Raw genomic sequence first — 14755 nt, 5'->3', positions numbered from 1 at the left:
CGCACCTACTCTAAATTGTGGCCATACAACTTGTAGGTTATGGTATGGTGTAAGCAACAAAGGATTATTTTTATACCATATAATTTACTGAACATTGTACTTATTATCTCAATAAAGATGACACCAATTGCTTAATGAAGATCTGGTTCAGGCCAGCTCTGTTAAAGAACATTCATCATCCTGAGAATCATTCTTATTTATTATGTAAATTAAAATTTGATGATTAAATACACATCTTACAAGCAGGGGGAGTATAAGAATTTGATGCATGGGAATAAAATAAATTGACATTTGGCCCAGGACCATACTAAAAAGTGTTTGAATTCTAATAAAAGAGGTATTTTGGAAACAGGATTTTTATTATATTCATAGTAGCAGTTTATGAAACATGGATGGAAATGAATAAAAAAGAAGTAAAGCACAATGAGACACATTCAGTTATCTGCACAGTGGTATTTTATTCAGCTGCTATCATCATACTAGAAATATACTGGCCAACAGAAACAAGCCCAGTCCTATCCACTTGGTAGTTCCAGTCTATGGGAATGGTAGAATGGAAAGAGAACTGGAATTAGTATTGTGAATATTCTGTTTCTTATCAGGTCCTACTATATATTAGTTTGGACAACCCACGTCCTCTTTCTGAGCCTTAGATAATCATATTAAAGAATCATTTTAAAGAATTATAGTAAATAAATAGTCCTCAAGGCCTTCTAGTCTTCAAAATGTTTAACAATATTTTATATTCTACTCTTAGTAGGTGATTCACCATATGTTGTCAAAATTAGGAATGACCTGCTGAGTGTGGTGACGTACCCTTGTAATACCAGCTACTCAGGAAGCTGAGGCAGGAGAATTACAAGTTTGAGGCAAACCTGGGCAACTTATCAAGCCCCGTCTTGAAGTAAAATAAGAATGGGCCAGGGGTGTATCTTAGTGGTTAAGCACTTGCCTAGCCCCTGCAAAGCTCTGGGTTCCATCCCCAGTATGACAAAAAAGGAAAAGGAAAAGAAAAACAGGATGCCTACCATCATATTCACTTTCCAAAAGTCAAGTTCCACTTTGCCTTTCAGAAGGAAATACTTACTCCAGCACAAAGTGATACCAGCATGATTTATTTTTTAGTTACTTCTTTGTCCATGGAAAATATTAATATAATTTCTTCAATTAAATCTTTGCTTCTTCTTCCGACTTAGATGCAGTTGTCACTGAAGGTGGGGAGAACTTTAGCGTTGGACAGAGACAGCTGTTTTGCCTGGCTAGAGCCTTTGTCCGAAAGAGCAGCATTCTCATTATGGACGAAGCAACGGCTTCCATTGACATGGCCACAGTGAGTGCATATCCAAACTCTGAAAATAATGAATTGGAGAAGTGTGCATGAAAATTACATTTTTTGATTGGGTTCTGAATCCTCAATACTGTTGTTTTAAGTGATTCCTCAATCTCTTTGATCCACTGAGAATCATACTGAGATTTATGAGAAATGAGACATTGCGTATACTTTAAAGGAGTTTCCATTGCCATTAAACATAAATAAATTCACCTTTTTTTCCTTTTTATAACATTTTAATTTTTTAAAATTTTTTCAATATTTATTTTTTAGTTGTAGTTGGACACAATACCTTTATTTCACTTATTTATTTATTTTATGTGGTGCTGAGAATTGAACCCAGGGTCTCGTGACTGCAAGGCAAGCGCTGTACCACTGAGCTACTACCTCAGCCCCACATTTTTATTTTGACATAATTTCAGACATGCAGAAATTTTGTAAGGAAAGGAAAAATAAATTTCAGATACTCTTTACTATATTCCTTATTTATTTTTTTTCATTGCTTAATTATTTTTTGATGTTTAGTTGGTACATAGTAATGGTGTTTGTTTATGGGTTCAATGGTCAATGTGATGCTTTGCTCTGCATATACATTATAGAAAGACTCAATCAATGCAATTAACATATTGATAACCTCAGCAATTTATCATTTTTTGTAGCGAGAATGTAAAAAATATCTATTTTTGCAGTTTTTAAATATATCGTACATTATGAGTGACCATGCTATTCTGCAGCATGATTTGGTTTTTAATTACTTCCTTGTCCAAGTTAAATGTTTGCTTGTTCTTTTGACTTACTAAAGTCACCATGCAGTACAATATATCTCTGCCACTTAATGATTATTATCAAAAAGACAAGAAATGGCAAGTGTTGGTGAGAATGTGGGGGAAAGGGAATCTTTGTACATTATTGGGTGAAAATATAAACTAGTACAGTCATTTTGGAAAGAGTGTAAAGTTTCCTCAAAAACTAAAAATAGCCAGGTGCAGTGATGCATGTTTGTAATCCCAGCAGCTTGAGAGACTGAGGCAGGAGGATCACAAGTTCAAGGTCAATCTCAGCACCTTAGAAAAGACCTTAACAATTTAGTGATACCCTGTCTAAAAATAAAAAATAAAAAAGCTGGGGATGTGGCTCAGTGGTAAGTGCCCCTGAGTTCAGTCCCTGGTACCAAAAACAAACAAACTCCCTAAAAATAGATCTACTATATGATCCAGCAATCCTTATACTGAATATATATCCAAAGAAATTTAAATCATTATGTCAAAGAGATATCTGCACTCTCATGTTCATTTTGGCATCATCCACAATAGCCAACATATGAACATAACTAAGTGCCCAAGATGATGGGGTAAAGAAAATATGATATATAGAGATAATGGAACACTATAAAGTCTTTAAAAAGAAAGAAATTCTGTCATTTGTAACAACATAGATGGAACCAGAGGATGTTATACTAAGTAAAATACTATATGATAACAGGAAGACAAATACGCTATGATCTCACTATATATTCAATATAAAAACATTAATCTTAGCCAAGTGTGGTGGCACACGCCTGTAATCCCAGCAGCTCAGGAGGCTGAGGCAGGAGGAATGAGTTCAAAGCCAACCTCAGCAACTGTGAGGCACTAAATAACTCAGTGGGACCCTGTCTCTAAATAAAATACAAAATAGGGCTGGGGATATGGCTCAATGGTCAATTGCCCCTGAGTTCAATCCCTGGTACCAAAAAATGAAACACAAAAACATTGATCTCCTAGAAACAGAGTAGAGGCTGTTACTAGAGGCCAGGTGCAAGGGAGAGAAAAGGAATGGAAAAATAAAAGACATTAATAAAATCAGTTTAGACTGGAGGAATAAGTTTTAGTGATTTCTTACACTGTATGATGCCATCACTTTTTGATAAAGTTTCAAATCAGTGTAATTTTAGGGCTTGGCTGATGAGACCTCTGTACAGTGTTCAAGAACTATGCCATGGATGTTCATTTACAGAATGTAAATCTTTTTTGAATAAGCTATTTATAACCAAAACCAATCATTTTCTGAAGAAATTTGAAGAGAGATCTTCTAGGATTAATAATGTCTAGAATTAATAATGGCTTTCTTCATGTGCTCATGGTACAAAGCTAGAAACTTTGCCATTTGAAAGGAATCATTTTAAAAAGTGTCAAATATGTCCAAGAAATATCTGTCTAGAAGGCTGTGATTGACTGAGGGCAGTGTCACGTTAAACCAGAGACTATGTATTGAGTTAGCAATTGATGTTATTCTTTTGAAAGTCAACTTGATATTTAAAGTTTGGCATCAGAAAGGGCATCAATTAAAAAAAAATCAACAGCCTCATGTTACTTTCTTGCTGAACACTTTAGATTGAGTGAAGCTATCCAGAGAAGTGAAACAATTTCAAGAGTAAGAGCCAATTATAAATGGAGATGCTATTTCACATGTTTTCTATTAAGACTAATCAAAATACCTATCCAAAGGTAGATAACCTCAAAGTGAACATGATTTAAAGCTATAAAGTAGTCTCTAATGAATCCATTTCTCTAAGCACAAGTACATCAAAATTGGTATTAATTACTAAGGATTTAAAATATTGAAGGTTACTATAAAGATAATACTGCCTCTATAGAAAGAGAGAGGGACATGGAGAAAATATGAATTAAGCAGCAGTAAGTCAGTTCACTGGAAGAAAGAACTCCTCCGATGTTAAGATTTAGGTGAATCAAGTTTTCCTCTAGGAGAAAGGTGAAATCTTTACCCAGAACATCTTTTAAAATATTGGGTGGGGTTGTGGCTCAGTGATAGAGCACTTGCCTGGCATGTGTGAGGCTCTGGGTTTGATCTTCAGCACCGCATATAAATAAATAAATAAGTAAATAGAAGATACATTGACAACAAAAAAATATATTTTTAAAAAATATAATGATAATGCAGTTTGTTTTGGGAATTAATATAGTTTCTTTCTGATATATTGTATTATAGGTAAAAAAAATCCAAAATTTTGACATGGATTTCAGTTTTTCCATTTTCTGACTCAAAGGTTAACACCATTTGAGGATTTGGTTAGTTTTGAATATATGAGCATTTTGATACCCAAGAGGTTGAATTTTCCTCTTTGGATTCCCTAGCAATAAATACATCAGTCACTTCAGGTTGATTGCTGAGCTCACCTGCATTTTGAAGACACCTTCAGAATCCAATATGAGCTGGCTGCTGGGAACTGCTCCCTCCTATCTTCCACAGAAGACCTGGGGACAGAGCACTCTGAAGGGATTGGGCATAATGGGATATTGTTCTTGAGGGCAAGATATTATGGTAAGAGAAAGTAGTCCCAAGAAAATTTACACTTTAATTTTTAAATTCTTTTGCCAGGAAAATATCTTGCAGAAAGTCGTCATGACAGCCTTTGCAGACCGCACTGTTGTCACCATAGCTGTGAGTACGGGAGATGGGGTCACGTACTCCTCCTGAGTCCTTATTCTAAGATTTTATGATCTTTAAATTTGTGCAGTTGAAATGTACTTATGATGAATTATGTATTTCTCTGATGTTTCTGTATCTGTGCAAAAGGAGACAAAATAATATCTATATTTCAAAAGCTTTGTTCTTTGCCACACTGTCTGCTCTACCCAGTGCTGAGTTGCAGTGAAATCTAAGGATTTCAGCAGGTCATGGCCTGTGCTAATTCTGTTTTCAGTGATCTGATGATTTGATGAGAAGTTTCTGGAACCAAATTCCTAAATTTAGTTGTCAACTCTGTTACTACTGATTTATTCTTATTTTCTATCTTTCCATTCTTAATTTATCTGTTTTTAAGAGGAAGACAGATACATCACAGAAGGGGCAGGTAATTTCTCTGTTTTAGGTAGCACTAATCAAATAGAAGAGTTTCTGACATTCTTGTAATTCATGTTATAGCTTACTAAAACTAGGCCATGGATTTCTGTCTCTTCCTCTTTGCACTTAGGTGCATTCCTGCTTACTTTTAAGTTTACAAATTAACAAAAACTATGTTTTAATAAGTCACTTAGACATTTTCCTCCTGCTGATCCTTCTTTTCTTTCTATTTTTCTCTCCAGCACCGTGTCTCCTCTATTATGGATGCAGGCCTTGTGTTAGTCTTTTCTGAGGGTATTTTAGTGGAGTGTGACAGTGGTCCAAACTTACTCGCCCACAAGAATGGCCTCTTTTCTACTTTGGTGATGACCAACAAGTAGACCGTCATGATCTACTCGCCAAGTATCTCATTCTCTGGTAGTTATCTTAGCAGTGTCCCCCCACAAAGCAAGGCCAATGCTGTGGTTCAAGGGGGCAACTAAGGGAGGGAACTAACTACAGAACATTATTACTCAAAGCAGCTCAACCAAGTGCTTCTGTTATGGACAATACTGAAAAGAGGCATGTATATGTTTTCAAATATACATGTACAAGAGAGTGTTTATGAAACCCAAAAATCAGATTTACCTCTATCCTTAGAATCAATTTCATTATTCCTTGAGGGTGTTTTGTGGGAATCCTTTTAAAAAAAACCGTAAGGCATCATCGTTACTGGTCCTGAAGAATGCATTGGTTAAAATAGTGACTTGAGTTTAGCTGCTGAGTAATGGGAATTACATGTGGAGTGCATTCTATGCTTCCATTTTTGTGAATGATGCATGGGAGAGAGAGCCCTCTCTGAAGTGCTGCTTTTTCAAGGTGACAGGAAAGGGCTCTCCATCATGGTTCAGGTAAAGAAAGACACACTTCTTTCATGTTCCCAGTGAATTCTTTGGTTTCTCTGCCCTGAGAGAGAGAGTCACCCAATTAATTCATTCACACTAACGTGTAAATGACTTCTGGGGGTGAGAGAATTGGCTAACTTGAACAACAGTTCTTGAATATTTCAAAGATTTTTCTTGGGGCTGGAGATGTGGCTCAATGGTATAGTGCTTGCCTAGCATGCATGAGGCCCTGGCTTTGGTCCCAGCCCCACAAAATTAAATAAATAAAAATTAAAAAGTAATTTTCCCACTGTGGCAAGTGGAGAAATATTTGGGGAGAGAGATCTTGTTGCCCTTATATGAGATGGGTGTGGGGAGGTTTACTCAAAAGACTAATTGTCTCTGCTATGCATGAAGCATGGTATTGTTGAATGAATGATCTCATATAGAGTCTACATCTGGATTATTTGAGAATAATTTACATCTTTAACCAAAAAATTATATTCTTTGACCTGATTGCTATATTTACTGAACACTTTTCTATAAGTACTTTTCATCCATTCTTCAAGATTTCTAGTACAAAGTTGGCCACTGGGACACCTAGTAAAATACATACATAAAGCTTCCAGCAGTGCTGGGAAGAAGCATCACTGGAGGATTCTCCTGAGGACCAATTTCTCATAAAAGGCTCATAAAAGAGAGAGTAGCAGCATATTTGTGGTGGACCCCTTGCAAGAGTGATCCTCAGCTCTATTGCTCTGTTATTTTGATTAACTGCCATTGAAAATTACAGAGTATCTTTTAAAAAGATAACTTTCTCCAGCTTCTAAAAAGAAGCTCTTACACCCCAAAACAGTCCATGGTGTTTATTTATAAAAATGGTTTCTTCTTCACTCTTGATTAGATTAGCTTCTCTTAAGAATTCTGAAAATTTCATCAACTCTGTTACATTGACACTGCACTTAGTCACAAAAGAAAACAATTTGGATTAATGAAATAAACACCAGTAATATTTATTTCTGTTGGCCAAGATTTTTTGAATTTTTATTTAGTAAACATTATTTTAGAATATCAGCTCAATGTTTATGAGATTGTACTTATGAATTTAGACATAAATTTGTTGTGTTATTGATTTAAACATCTATGATATGGTTATTGAAGAACTAATATTTCTCTGGAAAGAAAATGCACAGCAGATGTTAAACAATTCATTAAGCTTCTGTTTTTGTTTTGCTTTTTTTTTTGTTTGTTTGTTTGTTTGGGCACTAGGGATTGAACTCAGGGGTGCTTAATCACTAAGCCACATCCCCAACCCCTTTTCATTTTTTATTTTGAGACAGAGTCTGCCTGAATTATTTAGGGCCTCACTAAATTGCAGAGGCTGGCTGTGAACTTGCGATTCCCCTGCCTTAGCCTCCCAAGCTGCTGGGATTACAAGCATGCACCACCACACCTGGCATGTCCATTTTTTTCTAAATGCACAGTATGCAAATGGCTCTGTTATGTTATCAAAGATAAATAGACACTTTCCTCCAAGTTTTGATAATTCTTAAGTACCACTTGCTACCAATCTTCAGTGAATGGTAGCCTTGTCTATGGGTGATGGAAACAGTAGGGCAGACTCTCAGCTGGCTTCACTGTCACACTGCATGTGTGTGTGTTCCTTTTCCCCTCTAGTCATGAGTCACAACTATGACTACTTTATCTTCTGAATATATCAACACTGAGACTACTTCATCTTCCTGACCTAGGTCTGGGGATGGCTTTAGATTGGACTTTTGATTGTTAGGGGAAAGAAAGACTGTGAATCAGCTGAGCAGATGGTCTTTATAGTTTTAGGGTTCTGGACAAGAATGCCCATCAGCACTCTAATGTTTTGACTTGCACAGCTACTGTCACATGGTAGCCCCAGCCATGTGTGTCTATAGAGCATTTGATATGCGGGTAGTATGAATTGAGAATTACTTTAAATGTAAAATACGTACTAGATTCCAAAACTTAGTACTAACAGAAGAGTGCAAAAGATCTCATGAATAATTTTATATTGGTTGCATGTCAAAATGATGAATTTTGGATATATTGGTTTAAAATATGTTATTATGATTGCTTTCACCTGCTTAATTTTACTTTCAAAATGTAGTCCCTAGAAAACTTTTAAAATTGAAAGTAGCTCATGTTTAATTGAACAGCACTGATCTCAGCAAGAGTAATAGCCTACCACACAGATTTTTTCCCTTCTAAATTATAAAAAAATGAATAATAGTAGCTTATATGGATGAAAATGCTGGGTTTGGTTCATGGATTATCTTATTTGATGCTCATCATTACTCTCCAAGACAGGTATTAATATTACGAAAGATAGGCTGCTCAAGATGCACAAATAACTGATGGGAAAGCCAAAATCTGACCCTAATCTAAGGTCCATGCCTGTGCTCTTAACCATAACACCAGTTGGACAGGTGAACTTTCCTCAGAGGTCCCAAATCCTCCCTATGAAATGGTTCCTTAGCAAGGTGGAAGTATCTCACACTTTGGAGGTCACCTGATTTTATTTTATTTTTTCAAAAATTAAGGTAAATAATATTTTAATGCAATATTTTGAGAAATAAAAACTGACAAAAAATATGTGGCAAGCAAAATATCACAAATTTGAATAAAGTGGGATTTGGTAGAGCTGAGGTTACCTGATTTTGATGCTGGTTCGACTACTTATTACCTATGTGCTCTCTTGATTTTTCTTGCTCTCCCTGAATCCCAGTGTTTTCCCCTTTGAAGTGGGCAGAAAAAACACCCATTGCTAAGGAAGGTTGTGGTGACTCACAAGTATGTGTGTGGAGCACTCAGTGTATGGCAAATGCTCAATAAGTGGTAGCTTTAATTATTATCAATCACTAACACCAAAGCCTCTCTCCCAATAGCACCATGTGGAGAGAGAATGAGTGAGTGGTAGTGATCCCCAACCTTCAGGACACTGCATGTCCAGAGACTGGAAATTTATTCTAATTCTGCCTGTCAGAGTGGACTTCCTCCTGGTGTCTTCCCAGGATTGCACTACTTTCCAGGGCTCTTCAAATTGTGTGTCAGCTCATGGAATTAGTTGACTCACACAAGAGAGAAATGAATCTGAGAATAAAATATAACCCAACTGGTTCAAGATAGACTCATCTTAGCATTTAATTATCTGACAAATGATGGTTAGCTTACTTATATAGAAACTCCACAAAAAAAAGATGACACAGATACATTAGTTCCACTAAACTTAATACAGCCCAAATAAAATCCAGTTGTATTTACTAAAATTGAAGAATATGTAAATTTATAATGCTTGAATTAATGGGAAAAGTGGGGAAGAGGCCGTGTTTCCTGCATTGTCTGGGCATGCCAAAGGAAATGTCCCCATATTACCTGCGAAATATACATTTTCCATTCCTTTGTGTTGTGACCTGAAAGTCATAACAAATGCATGGATTTTTTTTTTCATTCACAGCATCGGGTTCACACCATTCTGACGGCAGATCTGGTTATTGTGATGAAGAGAGGAAATATTTTGGAATATGACACTCCAGAAAGCCTCTTGGCCCGGGAAGATGGAGTATTTGCTTCTTTTGTTCGTGCAGACATGTGAAGGGGTGTCTAAAAATGATATGTGCGTATTAAACAAGGCAGTCATGACCTACTTGACCTTTGTAGAGTGGCACCTTAAATTTTTACAAACTTCTGTACAAGAAAAGAAACTGACATTCCTTTTTCCTGTTTTTTTTTTTTTTGTTGTTTTTTTTTGTTTTTTTTTTTTTGCCTAATAGCTTTTCAAGGTATCACCACTAAATATGTTCATTACTGTATGTCTTCCTGATGGCAAACCACTATATCTTTAGGAATAACCGGGTGTATTAAAACATATAAGCTACTTTAAGTGGTAAATCAACAGCTTACGTTTTCTCATAACTTTAAGTCTGGTAAATAACTTTCAAGCATAGATGTTGCAATGAGTAGTCAGTATAATTACACTCTTCCTTGTAACACATTTTCCTTGTTGGAACCTCCAAATGTTATTCTAATAGAATAAAGGAAGGATGTGTTTTCTAATGAAACACTCAAATACATAATCTACTTTATGAGAATATTTTGTGTTCATTAACATACTGATGCTGTTTTAACAGTCTCTTTTTTCCCCTCTAAATAGTGTCACCAAGAAGTTATCACATGTATAATAGTTCCATGAAGCCAATGCCTGAAATGGAAAGATCATGAAAAGAAAAACATATTTGAAAAATTATACTCATTTCTACTCTTCTTTGTCCAGTAATGAGAGAATTCTTAAGGGCTCAGGCATAACATGCCTTTCCCAGACTGAAGTTCAAAGAGTGATTAGGGTCAATCCTTTAATGGGAGGCCAAATATGCTTTTGAGGGAGTAATTCTTCATTAGTTGTGGTTATGACCTGAAACCTAAAATTCTTTGTGATTCAAAGGAACACAGGAACATGGCCTTTCTTCTTTTACACCTGTGCCATACCTTAACCATATGCTAATCATGGCCAGTGAACATTCATTTAAGATACCAGTATTCCCTGTGAAACAGTTTGATATCAGGGTGGAAATATCTCACACTTTAAAGTTTTACATATATAACAAGTTATCTATTTCTAGTTGGAAGATTTACCTCTGGACATTTGTGCCACACATGTATCTATTGTTCATGCTCTAATTTTAATGTGTATGTAAAGAATACATTAAAAATTGATAGGCTATGGTTGGTTTTGCTTAAATTGGAATTTTAAAATTTAAATTACTGAAAGTTTCCATCACTGTTATGCTCACAACATAGTTTATATGGAATTCTGTACCCATTCCATATAAATATTATTGATATTCATAGGATCCACATACAATGTAAGATCTTGAAAACTTCTAATTGACAGGCAAAGAAATTGTGCTCTCTCTCCATAGTCCTTGTGTTTAGTTTATTGCATTGTCTATTAACTCTTTAAAAAATTTTGTATCAGAATATGTGTATCAGAATATATACACATATACAGAATATCACGATACTTTTACCCAAATATAGAATCCTAATGTTGTAAAAAAAAAATATCTTCTACAAGGATGGATAAAAATGGTCCATGAGAAACTTAAATTGCTTCTCATTGTTGTATACATAAAACTAAATTGGAAAAAAAATTATTGTTTTCCAAAGCTACACAAAACAGAATTGGTACCCCTAAATAAATTCTCGAAAATATTTTCTAACTTTTTAACCAATCTCCTAAAATATTGCTGGCATGACAATGTTTTGTGGAGATTAATATGCATTATGCTTATTACCAAGTTATACCTCATTGTCACAGAGGAGTATATTTTCACTATAGAAATAATCCCTTTTGATACTTGTGGATTATACTCTTAAATGCTGCCAGGTCAGTGGCAGAAAATCTCATTACACTAAAATGAGAATCATAGTTCCATTTTTATACCAAAGTGGCTTTTGGTCCCCTCCCTCATCACTTTTACTTAAATTTAGTAAATGTTTAATTGTTTACAAAACTAAATTGACTGAAAAAAGTAAAGAATGATGCTTTCAATCAGTCATTTATGATATCATGTATTATCTACTGACTATAAAAATGACTCATCTTGAAATAATTTTTGCTACATGAATACATATTTGTAAAACATGACCTGCTTGACCTTATTAATTTTTTTACATTTATGGCTTTTACATTTGACTAACCAAATCAACTTTAGGAATGTTAATTCCTTAATGTTTGTAAAAAGCAATAAATTCACAAAACCTTATATTTATATAACAACAAGGTAACTGTTGTCATTGAAAAGAAATTTCTCTTAAAGGATTGTGTATGGCCCACTTTTATAATATTATTCATGACCCATTCAGCTCTAGATTAGATACTAGATAACCCAAAAAATGGGCACATGAATTCTGGGACCATGTCTTGTTTGTCTTTGTTGCCTGACACTAAATACTAATGCCTAGCCCACAACAAGCCCTAATAAATACAGTTGATTACTCCATTGATTAATTTTACTGCTAGCCATGTGCTAATAACTATGGGTTATTCTCTTTGGTTTTCTGTGCTGTTTATTCTACTATTTATTCTCTACAATATATGAAATATGTTTATTCTCTACAATAAAGGTGTTTATTCTCTATAAAATATGAAAACATTGGCTTGTATTACATAATAAATTACTCCTGTGGTTTGCTCAATTTAAACAGGGTGGTTTCTCATGTACTTGTAATTCCACTGGATATCAACAAAGGCTAAACAATGAATGTAAATCAACCCATTTACAAGGTGGTTGGTACCTGGCTCTAGTTAAATGACTTTTGCTCTACATTTTCAAGAGTCACACATTCTATTACATTTATAAATAGGCTTTAGGGATGTTTCCATTAGTGGAACAGCAACCTTAATAATTTTTTTACATCTCTAAATGGCTCAATGTCTAAACTTTTCCACAAGGTTTATTGACCAATTTTAATGGTTGTCTTCCAGTATATCTTTTATCACTTATTTTGTAACATATTCTTTGGAGATCTGTGATTGATAGTACTGTGATAATTCCCTTATTGACCCATAGTCAAAGTTAATTGCAATTTTCTAATTTTAGCCTTTTAGCCTAAGAAACGATAGCCAGGGGCTGTATCCTGGTACTTTTTAAATTTTTTCTTTACTAACTACATATCAACTTGATGTTTATGTCATTTCCTCAAGCATTAATAGGATTCACCTGGGTCAAACTCAACAATAAAAGATTTTCTGTCAACCAGGTGCTTATGGCACATGCCTGTAATCCCAGCTGCTCCAGAGGCTGAGGCAGAAGGATCACAAGTTGAAAGCCACCCTCAGCAACTTAGCAAGACCCTGTCTCAAATAAAAAAAAAAAAGATTATATATATACCTAGACACATACATACACACATGGGGATGTGGCTTAGTGGCTAGGCAGCCCTGGGTTCAATCCCAGGTACAAAAAAAAAAAAGAATGCTTTTGCCAAATTTCAAGGGACTATTATAGATGATATTTATAATTAATCAAGTTTGTGAATTTCTCTGTTATGCATACATGGAACCTTAAAATACTGAAGGTGATTTCAACATGCTTCCTATCTTTGCTGACATTACTTAATCCCAAATTGCTAAAACAAGTTTTTCAGTGTCATAGAATGAATTGCCTTAGCTCAAAATAAAGGAAAGTTTGTTTAGCGAACTGAATCTTGTTTGAAAAGATATCAATAGAGACTCGAAACACTGTTTTCTTTTGGCTGGTCATTTAATCAGCAGTGAGTCGTCTAAGGATGAGCATTTTCCACCAAGATGCAGAGGGTTTCATCTTTTTACTTCTGAATTAGGTGTTGAATCATTTTCATATTCTGCTGAGTTTGAGTTTGTATTCCAAACACTATTACAATGCAAATGTGACCAATTTGGGGAGGATCACACTATGGCTATTCACAATCTGGAATGAGGTAAGTTGTCAGCCATCATTATTCTCCTTTCTACTTCCACATTTGTTCTGCAGGTGTTATCACTGATTATGAAAGTTGGTATATTTATTCTCCATGTTGATTACCTAAGAGTTAAATTCCTTCTTTTTCTATGAGTTGTTGAAAATTGCCATTAGCCATTTACTCTATGGTCTCCAATGCCCCATTTCTATGATGACAAAGACCAAAGGAGCTGTCTCTGTATTGGAATCTAGAAAAATCAGAATTGTCAGGGCTCCAAGAGTGAGATCTGGGTCAAATCTAGGGATCTGTCTAGAGATGATCCACTCCATCAATTTCATCTCTCTCTTATTTCTCTTTCTTTCTGCCCTTTTCCTATGTCTGCCTGCTTCTTTTCCATCTTGTACACATCCTGTATGAATGACCCCCATCTCTGAGACTAAGGCGTGTAGATCCTAGGACCACAACTATCTCCATTTCTCACATTATCTGTTTCAAAGTATCAAGCAAGTAATCTACTCTTTTTTTCCCGGGACTAGACAACTCTGCATTAGGTCACCTTGGAGCAAGCAAGGACCTGGAACATAAAAGAACTGTGGCCAGGTAGTATAAGCCGGTTCAAAGTAACACTTTGTGCTAGAAATTCCAAATCATAGCCAATGGTTTCAGAAAAAGGATGATGAGATTGTGCTGGCTACTGACTATTCTTCCTTTGTGGGGAGGAATAGGAGAGAAAACCATTCCTCTGTCACATGAGCACTAAAAGAAGCTGCTTAACTAAAACTCGTGACCATTCTTGAGTTCCCCCACCCTACCTTTGCTCCAGAGGGAGTAAAAATCCACAGAAGGATGCAATTTTCTTTTAAAACAAGAAAATAAAACAAAATCTCCTGCCATAAGCAATTACCTCCAAATACTGACTTTTTAAGCCCGAGTTTTATTTCCCTATGGAAATGACTGCATAATATACAGCCTCAGAGGCATTTTCTCATACCACTCATTCAAAACAAGCAGTAACACCCACTGGAATTGCACTAACCCATCCATTTTAGGATCCTTGACACACATGACTTTATATGTATATTCCACTTCTCCTGAGTGATCTTCAATCTCAGATCCTTAAAAATGTGAAACATTTGTTTTGGGCACTATGTCTCCTATGTCCTTGGCAAACTGAGAAGGGAAGATGGTGAAAGGCAGTGATTAGGGGTGATAAGTTTTCCTCTGAAAATAGGAGCTTCTCTTCTTT

General features: G+C 35.4%; 1 protein-coding gene across 14 annotated transcripts in view; it reads left to right on the top strand.

Annotated features, from left to right (window-relative positions):
- The window catches only part of ABCC9 (ATP binding cassette subfamily C member 9), a 134996-nt gene extending 125144 nt beyond the window's left edge, over positions 1-9852 (top strand). For 11 of the 14 annotated variants that reach the window (XM_081309843.1, XM_081309849.1, XM_081309847.1 and 8 more), the window contains 4 exons: positions 1197-1330; positions 4709-4771; positions 5416-5590; positions 9524-9610. In XM_081309843.1, the coding sequence (XP_081165969.1) occupies positions 1197-1330; positions 4709-4771; positions 5416-5553 (335 nt within the window). In that variant the 3' untranslated portion in view covers positions 5554-5590; positions 9524-9610. Of the gene's footprint in view, positions 1-1196; positions 1331-4708; positions 4772-5415; positions 5591-9523 lie in introns of all 14 variants that reach the window. The other 3 variants (XM_081309842.1, XM_081309841.1, XM_081309851.1) reach the window with 1 other exon arrangement.
- Positions 9853-14755: the final 4903 nt, after the last annotated feature.

This window comes from Spermophilus citellus (assembly GCF_964194105.1).
Source record: "Spermophilus citellus genome assembly, chromosome: 10".
Lineage (NCBI taxonomy): Eukaryota > Metazoa > Chordata > Mammalia > Rodentia > Sciuridae > Spermophilus > Spermophilus citellus.
This window is presented reverse-complemented; position numbering and strand designations above follow the sequence as displayed.